We start from the raw sequence: 22,996 nt of genomic DNA on the forward strand, positions 1-22,996 counted from the left end.
CCAATATCTGCAATTTCTGTGATATAGGATTCTTCCAGCACAAAAAAAGAACTTTTATGAATATTTTTGTACATGTGGATTTCTTCCTTTCCCTTTGATTTACTTCATGTATAGCCTTAGGAGCAGTATTGATGGGTCAAAGAGAATGCAACTTGGGCATAGTTGCAAACTGTTTTCCATAATGGCTGGACTAGGTCACAGCTCCACTACTAGTGTATTAGTGTTATACAGTGTTATATTGGGTTTATAGTAACACATTAACTGTATGTTACTGTACCCCTTCACCCCAGCATTTGTTATTTTCATTTTCTGTCTTGATGACCAATTTAATGAATGTGAGATAACTTCAGAGTTTTAATTTGCATATCTATGATTATTAGTAATTTAGAGAATTTTTTCATGTGAATTGATAACTTTTATTTCTTCTTGTGAAAACTGTTTGTTTATATCACTTGATCATTTTTCAGTTGGGCAAATGGATGTTTAGGGCAATTCTCTATATTTTTGAGAAATGAAATTAGAGAAATTTAATGTGAAATATTTCCCTTGTTTTCTGTTTTCTTTGTAATTTTGCCTGCATTGGTTTTGCTTGTGCAGAACTTTTAAAATTCAGTGTAATCAGAATTATCCATTTTACCTCCTGTGATCCCCTATGTTCTTGTTTGTTCATCTATAAATCTGACTGATAATTTGTTTTATGTTCCCTAAGAGAGATATTCTTTAAGGGGAAAATATGAGTGTATGTTTTTATGAACACACACATATACATATTCATGTATGTATATGTATATATTTCCTTCCAAAATGATTTTAGAATCAGCCTATTAGAAACAAGATGTTTTTGCCTAAGCCTAACCAAAAGTGTTACCCTAAAATTGGAATGAAAAGTAACATTTATAGGTCTTTTAGGGTTCACCAAAAGGAGGTTGACTTAGCCATAGCCTAAGAAGGGGTATGCAGTAAAGATAACTCAGTAGACACAGCTGTTAACCCTCCTCTCTTCTCTCACTTCTGTAAGAATAGCTATATGGTCAGTAGGGCAACACCTTGACATCTGTTGCCTCCATAATCAAATACAAAATGCTCTTTTTGGCATTCATACTCTTTAGGACTACAGTGTGTTCTGGAAACCTCATTCTTGAGTACCTTCTCTGCCTGGAAAAACTTACCTTGTTTTGGGAGAATCCCAATGGGTCCTATCCCTTTATCATATGGGATACAAGAGAACACATCTGACCTTCAGCATGGAGTGCAATGAGTTGACAATTAGTATGGAAATATGTCCTCCATGAAGCCCTAAGTACTGGCTACATTAGTCATTTTGAGGTTGGCTTGGTTGTAGCCTCAGAGGTAAATAATGTTACAACCTCACACATTGTGTAGAATTCCCTACTGACTTCCAAATCCTGACTGTGAAACCTCATCCCCATCTTTGGAGTGTGTATCCTTCCTTGTAAGGTTTGCCCCTTAATCTATCTCTCTGAGACTTTGTTTTCAGGTGAGGGAGGATACTTCCTGAGATTCTCTTTGCCTGAAGTGTTCCCATAGATTACATTCCATTTTAAATATTACTTCCTTACCTTCAAAAGATCTTCCACAGATTATATCCCATTTTCAATATTAGTTCCTCTCACCTTCAAAAGATATTCCAGGTAAGAAACAAGGTTTCTGCCCTTCTTCCTAGGAATAGGGAAGCCAGCTTATGCCAAGAGCTATGAAGGGCAGCAGGAGGAATGATCAAAACATGGACACAGGTCTTTGCTATACCAGATAACAGGCAGGACTTGATACAATCTAGACTGCAATGAAAATTCCAAAGCAGACTGACTTGGTGGTAATTCCAAAAGTATCCAATCATTTGGAGTCAGAACTCATGGAGAACAAGGATCTTGATGTAGAGGTAGAAGTCAGAAGTTTGTTGTGGGGTTGTTCCTACAAACTCAGGCAAGCCACACAAAGGACCCAATTTGCTTCCAAGAAGTGGCATCTACACCAATGTGAACATCATTTCCTTTTCCTGAATCCTAGCATGAGAAAAGAGCAGCTTGAAGGTTGAAGATAAGCATAGAGCATGACTCACTTATCATACTGCCAACCCTATAAGGGAGCCCTATCCAAATCCTATTTGCCTTACCATTTATGCTTTTCTCATTCCCAGCTCACTATTCCATTTATCCCACTCCCCATTATCTTTTCTGTTTTTTAGAATACCTAACTTCTTGTTGGGACTATTTCCAGTAGTAGCTTTTCTAATATGTATCTTGGATGATATCGGATCCCTCCTGTTCCCCACTATACCACCAATGTTTTCCCACTTAATTTGCCCTTTTTTATAAAGTGTGTATGTAGTGTTCTTGTTGGTTTTCTGGAGGTCTTGGACCAGCCTTCGTTTCAGTAGATTAATTACCACGAGAATAGCCAGGTGTTAAAGTCCAAATTCTTTATTGTCTCCTTGCCTGGGGCCCAGCTAGCTTTCTTGAGGCCCTTCTGACAGGCCTTGGTCTCAGTGGGGGGAGCAGGAGGACAGGCCAGTCACCATGAGGCTGATGATGGAATGAATCTGTCTCTCCTTGACTTCTGAGAGCTTGAGCTCCTGCCTCCAGTCCTCTTGTCTTCTCTGGCTCTGACCCTGGCTGAGTTTGTCCCAGCTTAGATGCTCTATTATAATTACATTATCATAAGTGTGAATGTTGTAGAATAGGTGTCAATCTTGTGGAACTATATTAAGTACTAAGTACATGTACACTGAACTAGAGAACTATTAATCACCATGCTAAATTAGATAACCATTGCTTATCAATTCCACTGAGTTAACACCTTGTAAGAATCCTTGGTTTGAGTACAAAGTTCTGGCCCATAATATCTGTACACATTTTGCTAAAGGCATTTGAATGTTTATTATTGAATATATCATCTTACAGGCAAAGCGAACACGCATTTAAGTGCATTCATTTGGCACCACCTTTGTGCAGGTCATTACCAGAATTGCTTAATGACAAAGGAATTGAAGACATTATCTTTGCCTTTAAGATGCCTTTGTTTAGATGGGCAGGGAGGTAGGACACAAATAAAATAATAAATAATGCAAGATAGTTTATGATATATGTCAAAGTTCTATAGGAATTTAATGATGAGAGAGCCTATTGTGAGAAGAGATATTTAAGTATTCAAGAAAGAATTCTCAGTGGAACTTGAACATCGTTGAAAGAAAATGCAAGCTTCTACTTTCCAGAGGAGACTGGCAAGGCATGCTAGCCAAATGTGAGATGACAAGGGACATTGTATGTTTCAAGGACAACTAGCAGAAGAATAGTTTTACTAGAGTTTGCAGGATTGTGCAGGGAAGTAACAAGGAAATATTATACAAAAAGAGATTAGGGCCAGATTATAGCAAGTTTTGAATGCTTTCCAAAAGAATCTGGATGATGTCCCCTACTAACCATGTCCAGTATCTTCTGACTGTTTTTGGAAGAAAGTATTATTCATGACATTATTAGGCTCCTGAATTCTTTCATTTATAAACTTGTCGTATTTACCTTAGACTTTATTTTGTATTCTTGAGAAGTTTTTGACCAGTTCTTGAGCAAATCTTGATCTCTGAGGCTGATTTAAAAGGCAGAAGAGTTGGTGACTTTGGCTTCAGGGAGTGCCCCAAGACTAGGAGGAATATTCTGGATGAACTTGGACTTCTTGCTTTGGTAGTGTTTGGGACAAACTTAAGTAAACAGCATAATGAAGGGAATCCAGCATATGAACTGACATCTCCAAAGGAATAAGAAGTAGAGCAATTCTAAGAGCTTGAAGCCCAAGATATTTTAACAATGTCTGCTAATGTTTTGCTGCAAAAATTTGCATAGGGGAGAATGACACAAAGAATTATAAACTATTTAGATTTCTTTGCATATATATCACATGAATACTTGGTTGCAAAAGACAGAAAGATAAGAAGTGAACAAAATAGTGCTCTCTCTCTCTCTCTCTCTCTCTTTCTCTCTATCACACACACACACACACACACACACAGAGAAAGAGAGACAGAAATGGACGCATTTTAAGACAGGAAACTACTTTAGGGGATCATATAAAAATCAGTTCTGTGCATTCAGATCACCATCTGGTTGGAGCCAAAGTAAAAATTCAACATCAAATTAGATTAAGGTTATTGATGGAAAGAAGATATTGTATGATTGTAATACCTCTAATTTGGCCTATTCAGATAAATCATTGATGTTAAAAAAAAATCAGAAATTGCAAAAAAAAAAAAAAGAATTATTGAACTTAATTTTCTCTATTTCCTACTGAAATTTAATCAACACACGGCAATTATGATTTAAAAAAAAAGAGAGACCAAAAGAATGCAGAGTATTGTCTTAGCCAGTCAACACACTTAACAATATATATTTGCTGAATAGAAAACAAATAATTCTAGGAATTAGGGTTCTTATTACCTTCAAAATCCCCATGTCTGACTGACAAATCAGATAATGGGAAAAAGACAGAACACTTTCGTCATCTCTACTCATAGCCTAAAGTCTGGAGCCCTACTCAAGAGAGTTGAGTAAAGTCAGAAATTCATTCTGTGAACAAACTTAATAACATATTTGTTCTTTATGTTGTTAGAAAGTTCCTTGTGAGCACTGGCTACATGTGTGAAGGATTCCCTGGGCTCTGGGAAATAGATAAATGTTTTGTAGAATTCAGTCAAGAACAGACCCTTATATGTATAAGAACAAGTCCTAAAAGTTCATAAGATCAACCATGGAGTAAACCAAATGCTGTTTATTTCCACCACCCTTTTTGCCCTTTCTTTCCTGTTTTCTTCATCATCTTAAACACTTAATAGTACTAAAAGATTACAAAGTGTAGATCTGGGAGAGGAGGTAATTAGTAACTACTTACATCTCTAAGCCCAGAGCCCTGTATACACTGTACTATCTAGCTGCTTCAGTATAGCTTTTATCTTTTAGCAGAGGACTGATTTGGAGTAATTGATACCAAGTTAAGTTAAGAGTAGCTAACACTCTTGGCTGAGATAGGGCACAGCTGCCTGGGAGTTCACTCAAGATTTTTTTTTTTTTATTCTGGAGTATACCTCCCCTTCCTTTACAATCTTTGCTAAGGCTTGACATCAAGCTCCAGACCAGAACAGGACTAGTTCTATGAATGATTATGCAAAAAGTCAATCAGCCTAACAAGCCATACTAGGAAGCCAAATGGATGAAAAATGCCTAATATTCAATCAGTAACATGCACTTGGAAGACCAGTTCATTAACTTAGTACTTGAAATGAATGAATGAAAAAGCATTTATTAAATGCAACATCACCCTAATTGGTCTCTCTGCTTCCAGATCCTCCTCTCTCTAATCCAATCTCCACACATCTACCAAATTGATGTTCCTGAAGCATGTCTGACTGTCTCACTTTCTTGTGGAAGAAGTTTCAGTGGCTCCCTATGATAAGTCAAATATAAAATAAAATTAAAATTCCCTAGTGTGGCCTTCAAGCACTGTAGCTTAAGCATTGTGCTATATATCTGGGATAGCCACTGAAGACTGACATACAAAAAAATGAATTGCACTAAATTTGGGGAATTGCTTAGTACTCATAATGATCTTAGATTGTCCATGGCTTAGAAAAAATGTTTTTAACAAAAACACACACATGCACATGGGCACGCACATACACACATATTCCATTGATGTGCTATGTCATTGTAAATATTAGGTTACTAATAAATCCTCCAGATAAATTTTGTGGGGGATTTAAAGGTCAGTTGAAGTAAATATTATCAGTGTAAGTAGACTGCACTATGTTTGTAAGAATGACCTATATAGAAGAAGGCATGTAAAGTAGAGCAATTAAAGAATGTATGTGGAGAAGAGGAGATGGTCTGAATGCAGTGAGAGTAAAGGATTTTGATAATTGAGAGGGATGTGCTGGTATCTCCTAAATGTAAAAAGGCCTAGATGAAGCCCTTCAGCCACAAGCATTTAGTACATATCCTGCTGTGTATAAGAGATTCAATACAAAGACACAAGCAATACCTTCCATGCCTTCATAATTTATCTTCTGCTAGAAGGATACATGTACACAAATAAGATGTTTTAGTTTGGAATATGGTTTCTTGATAAGTTCTCATTTAAATTTTCTTTTTTTTCTTGAACTAAAAATCATTAAATTATCATTCTCTTTGTAAAATATTATAATTGCTAATTTTAGAATATTGATACAATAGTGAATATATTGTATTATTTCTTCATGACTCCTTCCTAAGCCAGTTAATTATTGGGACTTATGTATATTAAATGTTGAAATTGTCATTTTTATCATCAGAAGTGTTTCTCTTGTCCCACATGGCTTTCATCCTCAGTATTTTGATGTTACTTTTGTTCACTTCTTTTGACACAAGAAAATAATAAATGGAAGCAGATCAAACTAAATAGTATGAACACAAAGGAAATTTTATTGGGCAAGGGAAGAAAGGTTTGGGAATTAAGGACCATGATGCCCCATTATGTCTGGCAGTTATCAACAAACAGTTTTCTTCCCATCCTGCTGAGAGATCCTGGGAACAGGAAGAATTCAACATCAAAAATAAAATTCAAGTCCCCAAGCAATGGAAAAAACTCCTTTTAACATGGGGAGAAGAATTGTGGTTATCAAAATTATTTTTTGAATTCAGACAAAATAGACAAGTTGGTAAAACAGGAGTTTTTAGCCTTTTTGTCAAGGGTCACTTTAGCTGTTGGAAGCCTTTTTCAAATTTGTTTTTTTTTTTAATGTACAAAATATAATACATAAGATTATAAAGGAAACTAATTATCTGGAAATAATTTTCAAAATTATAACAGTTTCTTAAAAAACCAAGTTTATAGAGCCCAGATTAGGAATCACTGGTTAAAGAAATATTTTTCATTATTTATGTTTCATTATTTATGCATGAAAAACTCCCATACATTTCAATTGTAATAATTTTTTCTTCTGCTAAAATCTGAACTTTCCATATACATTCATGAGTCTGATTCATGATAACAACATATTTATTGTTAGTCATTTTACCATCTTTTATTATGTTGCAGACTAAGGTGTCTTTTCTCTGAAAAGCTTTTATCGTTATTAAATATATGACATGACTCACATGCTGGTGTTAAGATATAATTAATTGTCGTAGTTTCATTTATTGTTGCTGATAATTTTTTTTTTTTACTGAAGTGTTAGAGGGTAGTAATTTGCCCTTCTTTTCTTTACATCACATAAATATGATTTCTTATCCCTTTACGTTTTTCTGTTTGTTGAGGAATAGCACTCCTATCTAATATAGCACAATGTGTTTATTCCAGCTAAAGGATGGTGGTAAAGCATCTCAAGCTCATGTGAGAATAGGAGATGTGGTTCTTAGCATCGATGGGATAAGTGCTCAGGGAATGACACATCTTGAAGCACAGAACAAGATTAAGGCTTGTACAGGCTCTTTGAACATGACTCTACAAAGGTAAGTTACTGTTTTATTTTTAAGAAGAAAAAAAAACAGAGCAGTCTTTATTTGCGTATCTTTTTATGTTTGGTGTCTGTTGCAGCAGATTATGTAGACTGTTAAAAATCTTATGTTTAAATGGTTATATTTGTTAATAGAATTCTTCTTCACCCCCAAGGGAAAATTTTGGGGGCAAAAGGTCAAGAGTTGATTAAATAATGAATGATAACGGATTATTTCTCACATTCTAAAATCAAAAGTTTTGTTGGGTTTAATCTCTTTTCCTTGGCTGTGTATCATGTCTTCCATACCTGCCTGTTTGCTTTCACATCATGCCCCTTGTTTTACTACCCAATATCTTATTTTCCAGTCAAAATACTTCTCTGGTTCCCTTGAAACAGATGAAAACCAGATGTTGCCTTTTTTTGGATGAATTTCCAACTTAAGTAATTTGGTACTGATTCTAATAAAGAATCCTTTAGGCTACCAAAACATTAAAAAATTAATCAAACTCTTGTTTTCTGGACTTGAGGAAAATATTTAACTTTGTCTCTGTACTCCTGGTCTCAGATACTTGAAAGATTGAAAATGTAGAGGTTTTTAATGTAATTTAAGGGAATTTGAGGATAAAGAAATTCAAGGGAATTTGTTGTTAATATTATTAACCAAGACAATGAAGATAATTCTTCATATCAATCAATATATCTGCTGGCATTTATTAAGCTCCTGATGTATCCCACACACCTGGGATAGGGCAAAAACACAAAAATATGAAGCAGTTACTGCTATTTTTATTTTATAAAGAAACAATACATATGTTGTAGGGTTCATCATTTCAGTAGTGTCTGATTCTGTATGACCCCATTTGGGGTATTCTTAGCAGAGATACTTCAATTGTTTGCCATTTACTTCTCCAGCTTGTTTTACAAAATGAGGAAGTGAGGCAAACAACTGTTAAGTGACTTGCCCAGGATCACACTTGTAGTAAATATCTCCATCCAGATTTGAATGCAGGAAGATGAGTCTTCTTGACTTAAGGCTCAGTGTTCTATCCACTGCACCATCTAGCTGCCCCATGTACATATAGACATAAATTCAAAATACGTACAAAGTTACATACAAAATTAGGGAGAAGTCTCATATAGGGTTGTTTTTGAGCAGGGATTTGAAAGGGTTCTGAAAGGTAAGAAAGAGGAAAGTATTATGGGAAAGCATATAATCTGTCTAAGTTTAGAGATGGTAGAACAAATATGGAATTTTGTTTGTAAGGAACAGCAATTAAGTTACTTTGCATGAAGTGTAGAGTATATGAAGGGAAATAATGTTTAATAAGTCTGGATAGATAGGTCTAAGCCAAATTGTGAAGGGCTTTAAATGCCAGAGGAAATTGTATTTGATCCTATAAGTAATAAGAAAGCCTTTGGAACTTTTAAAACAGGGATCAGACTTTGAAATGTCATTTTTTTTTTAGCTGTGTGGAAGAGGGATCAGAGACAAAGAGACTGGGTTCAGGGAGGCCTTCTAGAAGACTTTTACAATCAGATCAGAGATAATAAGAGCTTGAACTAGAGAGAAGGGGATGGGTCAATCAACAATGCTTGATAATTGTTAAAATATATAGGGGAAATGAAAAATTAAGAATGACTGTAGGGGGCAGCTAGGTGGTACAATGGGTAGAGCACCAGCCCTGAAGTCAGGAGAACCTGAGTTCAAATCTAGTCTCAGACACTTAACACTAACTAGTGTGTGATCCCAGGTAAGTCACTTAACCCCGATTGCCTAAAAAAAAAAAAAAAAAAAAAAAAAAAAAAGAATGAATGTGGTTATAAACTAGATTGATAGTTATGAGAGAATAAGAAAATTAGGGAAAGTGGTAGGTTTGGTGCTAAAAATAAGACACTCTTAATATGCTAAATTTGAAATGCCTATAGGAAATCTTAGTGATACAGGACTAAAACTCAGAACGATTGAGGTCAGATAAATAGATCTGGGAGTTATTTGCATAGAGATAATTGAAACCAAAAGAACTGGTTAAAATACCAGTAGCATTGCTAAGTTTTTTCTCCCTTTCCAATATATGTATTTTTTATATATGAACTTTCCTTTCATTCTTGTTAATTCATCTTCAGTCTAAGTCTTCTTCATCTACAGTACTACCTGGATGATAGCAGCTAGTCTTCTTGATTCCAGTATTTACCCCTCAAAATGGAATTTTCTTCTTTGTTTTTGGCCCGTAGTAGTATCACTGAGTCAGACAGAAATATACTTTGTGTTTTAGGTTTGAGCCAACTGGAAATAATTCTTATAACTTAACATTAATCTAATCTAAATATTTCTGTTTAAAGAAAAAGAAATAGCCAAAGATGGGCAGCATTACTTTATGGCTGTGAAAATCTCTTTGATAAATCTTTTGCTTACAGCTTATGATATTCTCAAATGATAGCTAAAATCACAGAATGAGAAAATAGAACTCAGATAAAGTTCACTTAATATTTTGATTCATCAAATAATAGTAAATTAACTTTTGCACTGCCTTCAGAATAATTTTTGTAAAACCATTCAATCCCTCATTGACCATTCTCTTTAAACATTCTTTTATTTTATTGTTCAGAGGTAAATTAGAGACATTTCTATTAACTAAAATGATCGTTTCTTTCTTTTCTTAGTAAGGTCATTATCCTAATCTGATCAAGGCTTGAGAAAATGGCATGGCCTCCGATCAATCACAGCCCTCTTCTCTTTGGTTTCTGTTGCTATCTTAATTATTAAATACTTCTGAGAGAAGTCCTTGATCAGAAGTGAGGGGAGTTGGAGATTGTTTCAGAATTTATAATTAAATTCATACAAGTTTCCCAAGTATTTTTGAATTCTTCATATTCATCATTACTTATGGTAGAGTAATAATCCATTATATTCATGTGTTTCTTTCTTTTTTAATAAATATCTACCTCCACTTTAGGGATTACAAAGTCTCAATGTCCAAATTAGAATTGGAAGGATATGATGAGACTCTTTAAAATAGAGTAAAAGACAATGTTTATTTAAAAAGGTCATTCTAGAATCATTCCTTTTTTTCCTTCAAATCATAACTTTCAAGGGATTTGAATAGCAAATATGTGTTCTTCAATCATATTTTCCCAAATGTGGAAATTACTTGGATTACTATACCACTTATATTCTTTGTAGTGAATTGGGAATAAATATTACTTGTTGTGTTTGTTCTCTTTTGGAAATTAATGGTTAACATTTTTTTTTCCTCTTCAGCAGCTGGAATCAATTCTAAGGTTATGTCCAACTGGATAGTGAAAAAAAAAAGCATTTTGGATTATTTTTTCTAATAGGAGACTATAATACTAAATAAATGTAGGGTCGTTGATCTGATGATAACAAGAAAAGAATATTTCTCATATCTGTTCCTTCCTCTGTATTCAAAACATCACCATTGGATTGTCATCACTAGCACCAGGTCCTTATCATCTTTTCCTAGGCTATTACAGTGGTTTCCTACTTCTTCTCCTGCAATTCAGTTTTCATATGATTTCCATATGAAATGGAAATTTCCTTCCTGATGCATAAATATCTGGTCATGTCACTCTGCTCAGAAATCTTCATTATTGTCTACTGAGTAGAGTTTGAGTTCTTTCTTTCAGCTGTCTTTTTAGGTGTCTAGATCCCAGTTAAACTGTATTTGCTCTTGGACAAAAAACAGAGAAAGAAGTAGGTGGTTTTATGGGTCTAAAGTCTTCTCAGCATTGTTGGAAAAGGAAGAAGGAAGAAATAAAGTGGATAAAAATTGGATTTCTGCTGAGAACTTCAGATAATAGCTGATGACAGCTTCTTTAAGAACTGTAACAGAGTATCTAATTTATATTTTAATATATTTAACATCTACTGGTCATCCTGCCATCTGGGGGAGGGCGTGGGGGGTAAGAGGTGAAAAATTGGAACGAGATTTGGCAATTGTTAATGCTGTAAAGTTACCCATACATATAACCTGTAAATAAAAGGCTATTAAATAAAAAAAAGAAAAGAAAAAAAAAGAACTGTAACAGAAAGCAGGTAATTTAATTAAAAAAACATTTATTAAGTACTTACTATGTGCTAAGCATGGTGATAAGGACCATAATGGGTCTTGAGGACATGGCCAAGAGAAATAGTAACTTGCAGTTAACCATGAGTTAGTTACAAACACTACCATCAAGCCTTGTAAAATAATTTTTGGTAGTTTGATTGGTATGGCACTGAATAGGTAGAATAGTGCCATACCACACTTATAAAGCTAGAAAAAATAATAACAGAATTCATCTGGAACCACAAAAGGGCAGAAAAGTCAAGAAAATTAATGAAAAAAAGCAAAAGAAGGTGGCCTAGTCATATAAGATCTAAAACTATATCATAAAGCAATAATGATCAAACTTATTGATACTGGTTAAGAAACAGAATGATGGATCAGTAAAATGGATTGGATACATAAAATGTAATAGGAAATTTTTATAATGAACTACTGTTTAGTAAACTCAAAGACTCTTGCTTCTGGGAAAAGAACTTAGTATTTGACAAAAACTGCTGGGAAAATGGAAAATAATAATACAGAAATTAGGCATAGACCAACATCTTACATGTATGCCAAGGTAAACTATAAAATGGGTACGTGATTTATACATAAAGGCCATCCTTTATATAATAAGCATGCCATATATGACAAAACCATAAGGAAATTAGGAAAGCAAGATTTATGAAGAAGAGAACAACTTATGATCAGATAAGAAATAGACAATTATTATTATGAAATGTAAAATATATAGTGTTGTTATTTGAATTTGTCAGCAGAATTCTAAATAGTAGGTGAAAGTTAATCCAGGTCTTAAAGGATAGGTAAGATTACTTTGCTGTTAATTTTTTATAAAGTATTATAGAATCACAAAAAAGAAAAACCAATCACCAATAAAAATAACTTTCTTTTTCCCTGTGTGGCTTGGAGTAAAATAATTGGGGCAAGTCAAGTTAAATCAGCAATCATTTTTAAAGCACTAATTATGCTCCTCGAGGGAACACAAGGAAAGGCAAAAGTAGTCTTTTCTCTCTAAGATCTTATAGTCAAAGGGGGAGGGAAGGGGAGAAAACATGCAAACAATTGGACTGACAAGATACCTTGGAGATAATTCTAGAAGGAATGACTCTATAGATACAAAACTCCTAGAAAACTTCTAGAGTGATACAAGCCCTTAGTTGTGAAGGCCAGAATGGAATAATTAAATGCTTTACTTAAAAATATCAAAAGACATTGTTTTAAGCTCATGCATACTTTCTCTTGTTCTTCAATATTTTCTAATAGTCTAATAGTCTAATTGTCTTTCTGCCTCACTTGTTAATTATCTTTTGTGTGATGAATGTAGATTTAACTATCTTTAGTTCTTCATGGAGTTATCTATGGTCATATGGATAGAAAAGATCAAAGCATTTTAAAATTTAAGTTATCTATTTTGTCATGGTACTAAAGAAGTAGTAAAGAGCACCAAGTCTGAAATTAGAGGCCCTGGATTTGAATCCTGCTTTTGATTCTAAGTGCCTGTGTTGACATGGGGTTTAGAATCAAAGGCAGGATTCAAATTCATTTAACCTCCTGGACTTCAATTTTTCTTTTCTCAAATGAAGAGGTTGGAGAGGGTGGCCTCTGAATGTCCCTTCAGGTGTAGATTTTTGATTCTGTGATCCCAGTGGGATAAGAACAGCTGTATAGCCAACTAGAGAAACAGATGGTAAGGAGATAGGATGACTTCCTCATTTTAAGAAGGTGGCATCTTTCCACAAAAATTTTTCTTTTATTCCCCTCCATTCCTTCCATGTTCTGTTCCAGGGAACTTCCAAATTCCTGTAGTTTCAGAAGCATGAGAAGTAATTGAGAAATTTTAAAATTGGAACTGAAAAATAGTTGGCTGAGCCACACTATAAATAGTCAATAGTCTTTGGGTACTAGAGGAATCTCTTTGATTCGGATAACTTCTAGGTGCTGCTGGTACCCACAACTGGTCAGAAGATCACATGACTTTTTTCTCCATTTTGGATAGTGTATTTCTATGTTCCTCTGAAAACAAAATATCTCCATATTCTTTCATAAATCATAGACTTTCAGGGAATATTATTTTCTATAAATAACATTTGAGATTATCTATACAATGTACCATGGAGGGATCTCCACTAAAGTCATACCCATTGTGGTATACAAGTTCTTTATAGTTATTCTAGCAAAGTGCAAGCCCTGGCAGGACTTGCAAGGCTGTTAGGGGTTCCAAGTATGGGCCTGATGACAGATTGGGTGTCTGCTTTCTGAGAACCAGCCTCGTGCAATTTGGAACAAAATCTTGATCTACTAGTGTGGGAGAGTTGTGGTCTGTCCGCAGGGGAGGGAGAACCCATATTTGGAAAGTTGTAGATCTTTGAAGTATTGAAATATACTGTGTTTCATTTGAACAGACTATAACACTACTTAATATTTTGTGAGGCAAAACCTTTGCTGCACATGTCTAGCTTAATTTCAGAAGAGTAGAGACAGATAATAAATTTTAAGGATAATGACGCTACCTTGTGAACTTGGGCACGTTGCTTACAGAACCTCATTTTAATCAACTGTAAAAATGAAGATATAGAACTAGTTATTGGGACTCAACTTTTTTTGAGTCATGGATCCATTGGGCAGTAGGAAATCTATAAAGCCCTTTTCACAGTAATGTTTTTAAATGAATAAAATAAAATATATAGACTCACAAAGGAAACTTACATTGAGATATAATTATTTTTAAAAATTTCCACAGATCCTGAGTTGAATCCTTGGACTAGTTGACCTTCCAACTTTGATTCCCATGAACTTGTTGGGTCATGTTTAAATATTTCATAACATTTGTACCTTAATTGGACATCCTTAGGGCATGTCCCTTAGCTTGTATATTTATCACAGGCAACTCCCTCGGACTCATCTACCAAATCATAGCATCCCATTTCCTTTGGTGGGACAAACTCCCACACTGATTCAGATGGATTGAAATCTTAAAAATAAGTATTGGACCCATATGCTTCTGTGTGACTCTGATATATATCAGTTGGACCAATTTCTAGGTTATATTTTGAAAATGAGTGCATAATTTGATTTGTAATATTCATTTCAAAGATACATTTTGTCTTCAGGAGAACTAGAGATGATGATACTTTGCCCTGCTGTGCCATTGAGAAAAGGTTATTCCAAGGAATACAAGTGAAAGAATAGTTGTTAGATTTAGAAGTTAACAATAAAGGTTTTTCTGAGCAGTTACTTATATATCTATTAATGTACAATAATACATTGTATCTGTAGGTAAAGACAATGGAATATAAACAAGAGAGAAGAAAAATGAAATAGATAATATTTAATTAATAGGTGACTATTAATTTGATGTCCATAATAAAGTTTCTTCCATCTAAAAGCATTTAACTATATTGTACTTTCCAGTGAAATAGGGATGGAAGGAGAAAGTGAAAAAAATTAGCAGTGAGCTTTAGAGTGAGAATGCCTGGATAAGACAAGATGTTCAAATGGGGAGCATGATGCATGAATTTGATCACCTTAAAAAAGTTTTTAGTTTTAAATGAATATGAATTTATTACCAAGTAACCACTGCCTGTTGACCTGGTTGAAAATGATTCATTTAAGAATAATAAATGGTCTTTCTGGCAGCAAAAACAGTGGCAGCAAATTGAAGCTAACAAAAACCTAACTTTGTTTATTCTTCTAATCTTTTCAAGATTTCAGTGGAGAAGAAAAATAACCATAATTCTATCTTACTGTAGGAAAAGCCAGAAAGATAAATAAAGAATTTTCTTCTCATCTTTGCCAATTCACTTTAGTTTAAATGTCATGTTTAACAAACAGATTCTTAACTTCAAGTAAAGTAACTTAGGCATTATGAAATTTTATGTGATTTCTTTAAAAGGATTTTCTGTTTTATAACTCCTTATCAACATCAACAATCAATGCTATAGTGAGGGTTTTTTTTTTTAATTGTTCACTTTCTTTTTCTGTGGTCAAAAGATCAAAAGACACATAGATTTCTCACTTTTATTGCTCTAAAATAAATCCTTATATAGGAGATTTCTCAGTTCTGGCAGAAGCATTGGGAATTGAATTTTTATAATTATTTTAAAATATTATCCAAATCCATAATAAATACAGAAGGAAAATATTAATCATAAATGGGAAATAGATTATATAATTCCTCATGGGCTTTAAAAAAGTGAAGATCTAATGTTATTTAATTAAAAAACATCTCTTCCAAACGAAGTGATATTAGTAATAATAACTAGCATTCATTTAATACTATAAGGTTTGCAAAGTATTTATGTATCTTACTTAATTTGAAATCTTATGGTTTATCCTAAAACTCCAAAGTGATTAAATGACTTGACCAGGGTCTTACAGCTAGTAAGTAGCTGAGGCAGAATTTGAACCCACATTTTCCCATTTCCAAACTCTATTAATTTTGAGACAAAGCTTTCTCTAGAAACAAATAAGACAAATAAGAAATCCATGTACCCTTCAGTACTTCAGAATCTAAGAGCTGGAAGAAAAACCATTTAATTGGACTTATGGGCAATAAACCCTTCTGTGCCATTGAACATATGAGAATCCAATTTTTACTAGAGACTTCCAGTGAAGGAAAAATGCTACCAAAGCAACTACTGCTATGCCTTGGAATGCCCTTCCAAGAACCAAGGAAATAGAAGTACATAATTATTCATTCCAGCTGGATTTGACATTTTTCTTTGGTTAATATTTTATTTTCCCACATGATATACTAAGCAGCAGTTTGCAAAAAACCTAAACAAATTAGAAAAATAGGACCCAACTCTGTTTAACCTACTTTTTTATTTTAAAACTGAAGTATAATGGATAATTTTCAGTGTAGTTAATAACAAGGTCTAAAGAGATGAGGCATGATATAAGAGGGTTTATTTGGAAATAAGAGTATTTTTAGGTTTTTAAAGATTTGAAGGAAATTATCTCGGTCAGATTCCCAAAAGTTTTTTCTAGGCTAGAACATTGGGCTGATTCTTAATAAGATGAAATTAAAAAGGGATGGTTTTTTTGGGGGGTGGATCAGGTGGGAGGGAGGCAATTGAGGTTATATGTTTCTCCAAGGTTGCAGTTAGTAAATGTCTGATGTTGGATTTGTACTCAGATCCTTCTGATTCCAGGGCTCCACTGAGCCACCTAACAGCCTCAAAGGGGATAAATGTAAAATCTTAGGGTTTAGACAGTCAAATTACAAAATGCATTATAAATACATGCATTGTTATCAATTTATGTGAAAAAGATTTTAGTGGATTGAAAAGGCATTAGGAATCTTTAGTGATGTGGCACACAAACCTGCATAGGAAGGGACTTCTAAACTGCCTTAAGAAAGCATAACTCCCATAAATAAGGAAGTAAGGGTTCTCTTGTACTCTGCCCTAGTTGAACCTCACCTAGAATATGGCATTCAGTTCTGAATGCTACACTTTATGAAGGATATTAATAAATTGAAGTATCCAGGGGGAGGATAGCCATAATGGTGAAAAGCCTTCAGTAAATCCAAGTATAATGTGAAGGAACTATGAGTATTTTTCCTAAACAAGTAAAAACTAGTATGGCTGTGATACAAAGTCTGGGGTGATACAAAAGGATTGGAGGTTATAAGACCTCATAACTGCCTCCAGTTGTTTGAATATTTGTCACATAGGAGGGGATAGAATCAGGAGCAAGGGGGAGAAGTAACAAAAGAGAGAAACTTAGGCTTCATGTCAGAAAAAAAACTCTTCTTATTAATTTTAGCCATCCCTAATAAATGGTTTTGCCTCAACATATAGACGGTATTTTTTCACTCTCTGCCCATTGGAAATCTTCAAGAAGAGGTTGGATGGCCACTTGTCTCATATCCTACAGTGATTAATTAAAGCTTTTTATTTACAAACTTATGCATGGGTAATTTTTCCAACATTGACCCTTGCAAAACCTTTTGTTCCAAATTTTCCCTCCTTTCCCCCATCCTCTCCCCTAGCTGGCAGCTAGTCCAGTACATGTTAAATATGTTAAAATACATGTTAAATCCAATATATGTATACATATTTATACAGTTACCTTGCTGCATAAGAAAAATCAGATCTAGAAAGAAAGAAAAAAATCTGAGAAGGAAAACAAAAAATTCAAGCAAACAATAACCAAAAGAGTGAAAATGTTATGTTGTGGTCCACACTCATTTCCCATAGTCCTCTCTCTGAGTGTAGATGGTTCTCTTCATTACTGAACAATTGGAACTGGTTTGAATCATCTCATTTTTGAATAGAGCCATGTCCATCAGAATTGATCGTCATGTAGTTTTGTTGTTGCTGTGTATAGTGATCTCCTGGTTCTACTGATCAGTTCATGTAGGTCTCTCCAAGCTTCTCTGAAATCATCCTACTGGTCATTTCTTACAGAACAATAATATTCCATAGCATTCATATAACTTAATTTATTCAGCCATTCTCCAGTTGATGGGCATCCACTCAGTTTCCAGTTTCTTGCCACTATAAAGTGGGCTGCCACAAATATTTTTGCACATATTGGTCTCTTTCCCTCCTTTAAGATCTTTTTGGGATATAATCCCAGTAGAAACACTGCTAAATCAAAGGGTATGCATAGTTTGATAACTTTTTGAGGATATTTCCAAACTGCTCTCCAGAATGGCTAGATCCGTTCACAGGTCCACCAACAATGTGTCAGTATTCCAGTTTTTCCACATCCCCTCCAGCATTGCTCATTATCATTTCCTGTCATATTAGCCAATCTGACAAGTGTGTAGTGGTATCTCAGAGTTGTCTTAATTTGCATTTTTCTGATCAGTCATGATTTGGAGCACCTTTTCATATGACTAGAAATAGTTTCAATTTCTTCATCTGGAAATTGTCTGTTCATATCCTTTGATCATTTATTAATTGAAGAATAGCTTGAACTATAATAAAGTTGAGTCAATTCTCTATATATTTTAGAAATGAGACCTTTATCAGATCCTTTGGGTGTAAAAATGTTTTCCCAGTTTATTGCTTCCCCTCTAATCTTGTCTGCATTAGTTTTGTTTGCATAAAACCTTTTAAACTTAATATCAAAATTATCTATTTTATGATCAGTAATGATCTCTAGTTCTTCTTTGGTCACAAATTCCTTCCTTCTCCACAAATCTGAGACAGGTAAACTATCCTATGTTCTTCTAATTTGTTTATAATATCATTCTTTAGGTCTAGATCATGAACCCATTTCGACCTGATCTTGGTATACAGTGTTAGGTGTGGGTCTATGCCTACTTTCTGTCATACTACTTTCCAATTTTCCTAGCAGTTTTTGGCAAATAATGAATTCTTATCCCAAAATCTAGGGTCTTTGGGTTTGTTGAATACTAGATTGCTATAGTCATTGACTATTTCATTTTGTGAACCTAACCTATTCCACTGATCAACTTCTCTATTTTTTTTTGCCAGTACCAAATTGTTTTGATGACTGCTGCTTTATAATAATAGTTTTAGATCTGGTACAGCTAAGGCACCTTGATTTGATTTTCTCTTCATTAATTCCTTTGAAATACTTGACATTTTGTTCTTCCAAATGAATTTTGTTGTTATTTTTTCTAGGTCAGTAAAATAGTTTCTTGGGAGTTTGATTGGTGTAGCACTAAATAAATAGATTAGTTTAGATAGTGTTGTCTTTTTTATTGCATTCATTCGACCTATCCAAGAGCACTTGATATTTTTCCAGTGGCTTAGATTTGACTTTATTTGTGTGGAAAATATTTTGTAGTTGTGCTTATATAGTTCCTGACTTTCCCTTGGCAGATAGATTCCCAATATTTTATCCTATCAACAGTTATTTTAAATGGAATTTCCCTTTGCATCTCTTGCTGCTGGATTTTGTTGGTAATATATATCAGTGAAATGGATGACTACCTCCAAAAATATAGACTTCCCAAATTAACAGACAAGGAAGTAAATTGCTTAAAAAGTCCCCAAAAGAAATAGAACAAGCTATTAATCAACTCCCTAAGACAACATCCTTAAGACCAGATAGATTTACATGTAAATTCTACCAAACATTTAAAGAACAATTAACTCCAATACTATATAAACTATTTGAAAAAATAGGGAAAGAAGGACTCCTACCAAATTCCTTTTATGACACATACATAAACCAGGTAGGACAAAAACAGAAAGAAAATTATAGACCAACCTCCCTAATGAATATTGATGTGAAAATCTTAAATAAAATATTAGCAAAGAAAGTACAAAAAAATCATCCCCAGAATAATATACTACTACCAAGTTGGATTTATACCAGGAAAACTATTAGCATAATTGACTATGTCAGTAATCAAATTAGCAAAAACCATATGATTATCTCATTAAATAACGAAAAAGCATTTGATAAAACCCAACACCTATTCCTATTAAAAACACTAGAGAGTATAGGAATAAATTAACTTTTCCTTAAAATAGTCAGTAGTATCTATTTAAAATCATCAGCAAGCATCATATGTGATGGGGATAAACTGAACAATTCCCAATAACATCAGGGGTGAAACAAAGTTGCCCACTATCACCATTACTATTGAATATTGTATTAGAAATGCTAGCTTTGGCATTAAGAGAAGAAAAAGAGATTAAAGGAATCAGAGTAGATAATGAAGAAATCAAAATATTACTTTTTTTTTTGCAGATGATATGATGGTATACTTACAGAACCGTAGAGAATCAACTGAAAAACTATTAGAAGCAATCCACAAATTTAGCAAAGTTGCAGGATATAAAATAAACCCACATAAATCATCAGCATTCTTATACATCACTAACAAAAATCCAACAGCAAGAGATACAAAGGGAAATTACATTTAAAATAACTGTTGATAGGATAAAATATTTGGGAATCTATCTGCGAAGGGAAAGTCAGGAACTATATAAGCACAACTACAAAATACTTTTCACACAAATAAAGTCAAATCTAAGCCATTGGAAAAATATCAAGTTCTCTTGGATAGTTGAGTGAATGTAATGAAAAAGACAATACTACCTAAACTAATCTATTTATTTAGTGCTATACCAATCAAAGTCCCAAGAAACTATTTTACTGACCTAGAAAAGATAACAAAATTCATCTGGAAGAATAAAAGGTCAGGAATTTCAAAGGAATTAATGAAGAGAAAAGCAAATGAAGGTGGCCTAGCTGTACCAGATCAAAAACCAGCAGTTATGAAAACCACTTCTGGCTAAGAAATAGAGAAGTTGATCAGTGGAATAGGTTAGATTCACAGAATAAAATAATCAATGACTATAGCAATTTAGTATTTGACAAAAACCTGCTGGGAAAACTCAAAACTAGTATGGCAAGAAGGGGACATAGAACCACACCTAACACAAGACCAAGATCAGGTCGAAATGGGTATCAATATCATGTCTGTGTCATAAAAAGGAATTTGGTAGGAGTCCTTCATTCCCTATTTTTAAAAAATAGTTTGTATTATATAGTATTAGAGTTAATAGTTCTTTAAATGTTTGGGGTTTTAATTTTGGGGTATCTTTCAGGAGGTGTTCTGGGAAATTTTTCAGTGGTTATTTTGCCTTCTGATTCTATGATATCCAGGCAGTTCTCTTTTGATTTCCTGAAAAATAGTGTCTAGGCTTTTTTTTTTTTTTTCCATCATTTATTTCAGGGAGTCCAATATTCCTTAGATTGTCTCTCCTATATCTATTTTCTAGGTTGGTTGTTTTCCTAATTAGTATTTTACTTTTTTCCTTTATTTTTCATTTTTTTTGGTTTTGCTTGACTGATTCTTGTTGTATCATTGAGTCATTAATTTCCATTTGAGCAATTCTGAATTTTAGTGAATTATTTTCTTCATTTACTTTTTTTTTAACTTCTTTTTGTATTTGTCCTATCAAATTTTTAAATAAGTTGTTTTGTTCTGTGGAATTTTTTTCCACTTCTCAAATTCTGTTTTTTAAGGAATTATTTTCTTTTTCTGTTTCACAAATTCTGTTTTTCTGGGAGTTGCTTTCTTTTTCTATGTTATCAAATCTGTCTTTTAATGAGTTATACACCTTTTCCAAATCCTCTTGCAAAGTTTTCATTTTCTTTCCCCATTTTTCTCCTACCTCTCTTTTAAGATCCTTTTTAATTTCTTTTAGGAGAGCCTTGTGTGATGAGGACCAGATTATATTATCTATTAGGGCTTCATTTGGAAACAGCCTCCCTTTAGTTTCCTCAGGGTTTGAAATATGTTCTTCTCTTTCACCATAAAAGCTGTCTATTGTTAGAGTTTTCTTTGCTTTTTACTCATGTTTTTTTTTTTTTTTTAAGTTAAGATCTGCTTTTAGGGCAGGGGAGGTTTTCCAAGCTTTCTCTACAAGAAGCAGCTGCCTCTATAAGTCACCTGGGCTGGCTGCACTGGGCCAGTGCTGACCCCCTCCCAGTGCTGGGTAGACATGGTCATCTCAGGTCTCGTGAGATTCTGGCATTTTTCACTATTTATCTTTTGCGTTTGTGTTGGATGTTTTCTAACTTCTCTTCTGATCTACTGGCTTGCAACCAGGGCAGAGTGTCCAACACTGCTGTAGATTGCTCCCTGCAGATTCTGCACACTCTGTGCATCACCTAGGACTCTGAGCTATCTGCGCTGGCGTCTTTCCTCAGCTGCTTGTGTTTCTTTACCTCCCTCCCATTTCCAATTGAAACAGACCTTTTCTGGCAATCTTCAAAATTATATTTTGGTGATAATTTGTTGCATTCTCAATTATTTGTGGATTTGCCAGTTTAGAGCTGATTCAGAGTCTGGATTTGCTAATTAGTCTGAGGGTTGTAGGAGAAGGTCAGAAAGAAACATGTATCCTCTCTACCCTCTTAGTTCCACTCCTCGAAGTCCATGAGCATTCCTTTATGGTTATGAATTGGACTAGGTTCCAACCCTAAAATTCCGTGAGTCTATTATTTTGTGGAATTACCTTGTGGAAGCAAATAAAGGAGAATTTTATGCTTTTTGTGGAATATATGAGCAACTAGAACATTCTTGTCAGTTAACCAGATTTTTTTCAAATTCCTATTAGATGTGCAACTCAGGGAGAGGGAACCAACATAAACAAGATAACTAAGCAAGTATAATATGGATCTTTTGTACTACTAAATAGAAATATAATGAGCAATCTGAAAAAGGGAGAACTTCTAGTCTGTAGTGAACAGTGTAGGCTTCATGGCATCATTGATATTCTCTTTTCTCTCTCACTTCACATCTCAGAACTTAATATATTTACCTGTCCTGTCTGCCTTTCCTGAGATCAGAGGATCTAAGAACTTTCTTTCCTTTTAGATCTAATTTCTCTGTTTATACCTTTGATCTAATTTCCTTCAACCTTCTCCAGAGTTTGGCATTTCCTTCCTTTGCATCTTTAAGTCTTTTCCACTAGTTCCTTTCCAAGTGTATATAATCGTTTTGGTT

General features: G+C 34.0%; 1 protein-coding gene across 7 annotated transcripts in view; it reads left to right on the forward strand.

Annotated features, from left to right (window-relative positions):
• PDLIM5 (PDZ and LIM domain 5) overlaps nucleotides 1-22,996 on the forward strand; it is a 198,549-nt gene that overhangs the window by 44,739 nt on the left and 130,814 nt on the right. For all 7 annotated transcript variants that reach the window (XM_031943965.1, XM_003772866.4, XM_031943967.1 and 4 more), the window contains exon 3: nucleotides 7,342-7,493. In XM_031943965.1, the coding sequence (XP_031799825.1) occupies nucleotides 7,342-7,493 (152 nt within the window). The remainder of the gene's footprint in view (nucleotides 1-7,341; nucleotides 7,494-22,996) is intronic.

The sequence above is a fragment of the Sarcophilus harrisii genome, chromosome 6 (assembly GCF_902635505.1).
Source record: "Sarcophilus harrisii chromosome 6, mSarHar1.11, whole genome shotgun sequence".
NCBI classification, from domain to species: Eukaryota; Metazoa; Chordata; class Mammalia; order Dasyuromorphia; family Dasyuridae; genus Sarcophilus; species Sarcophilus harrisii.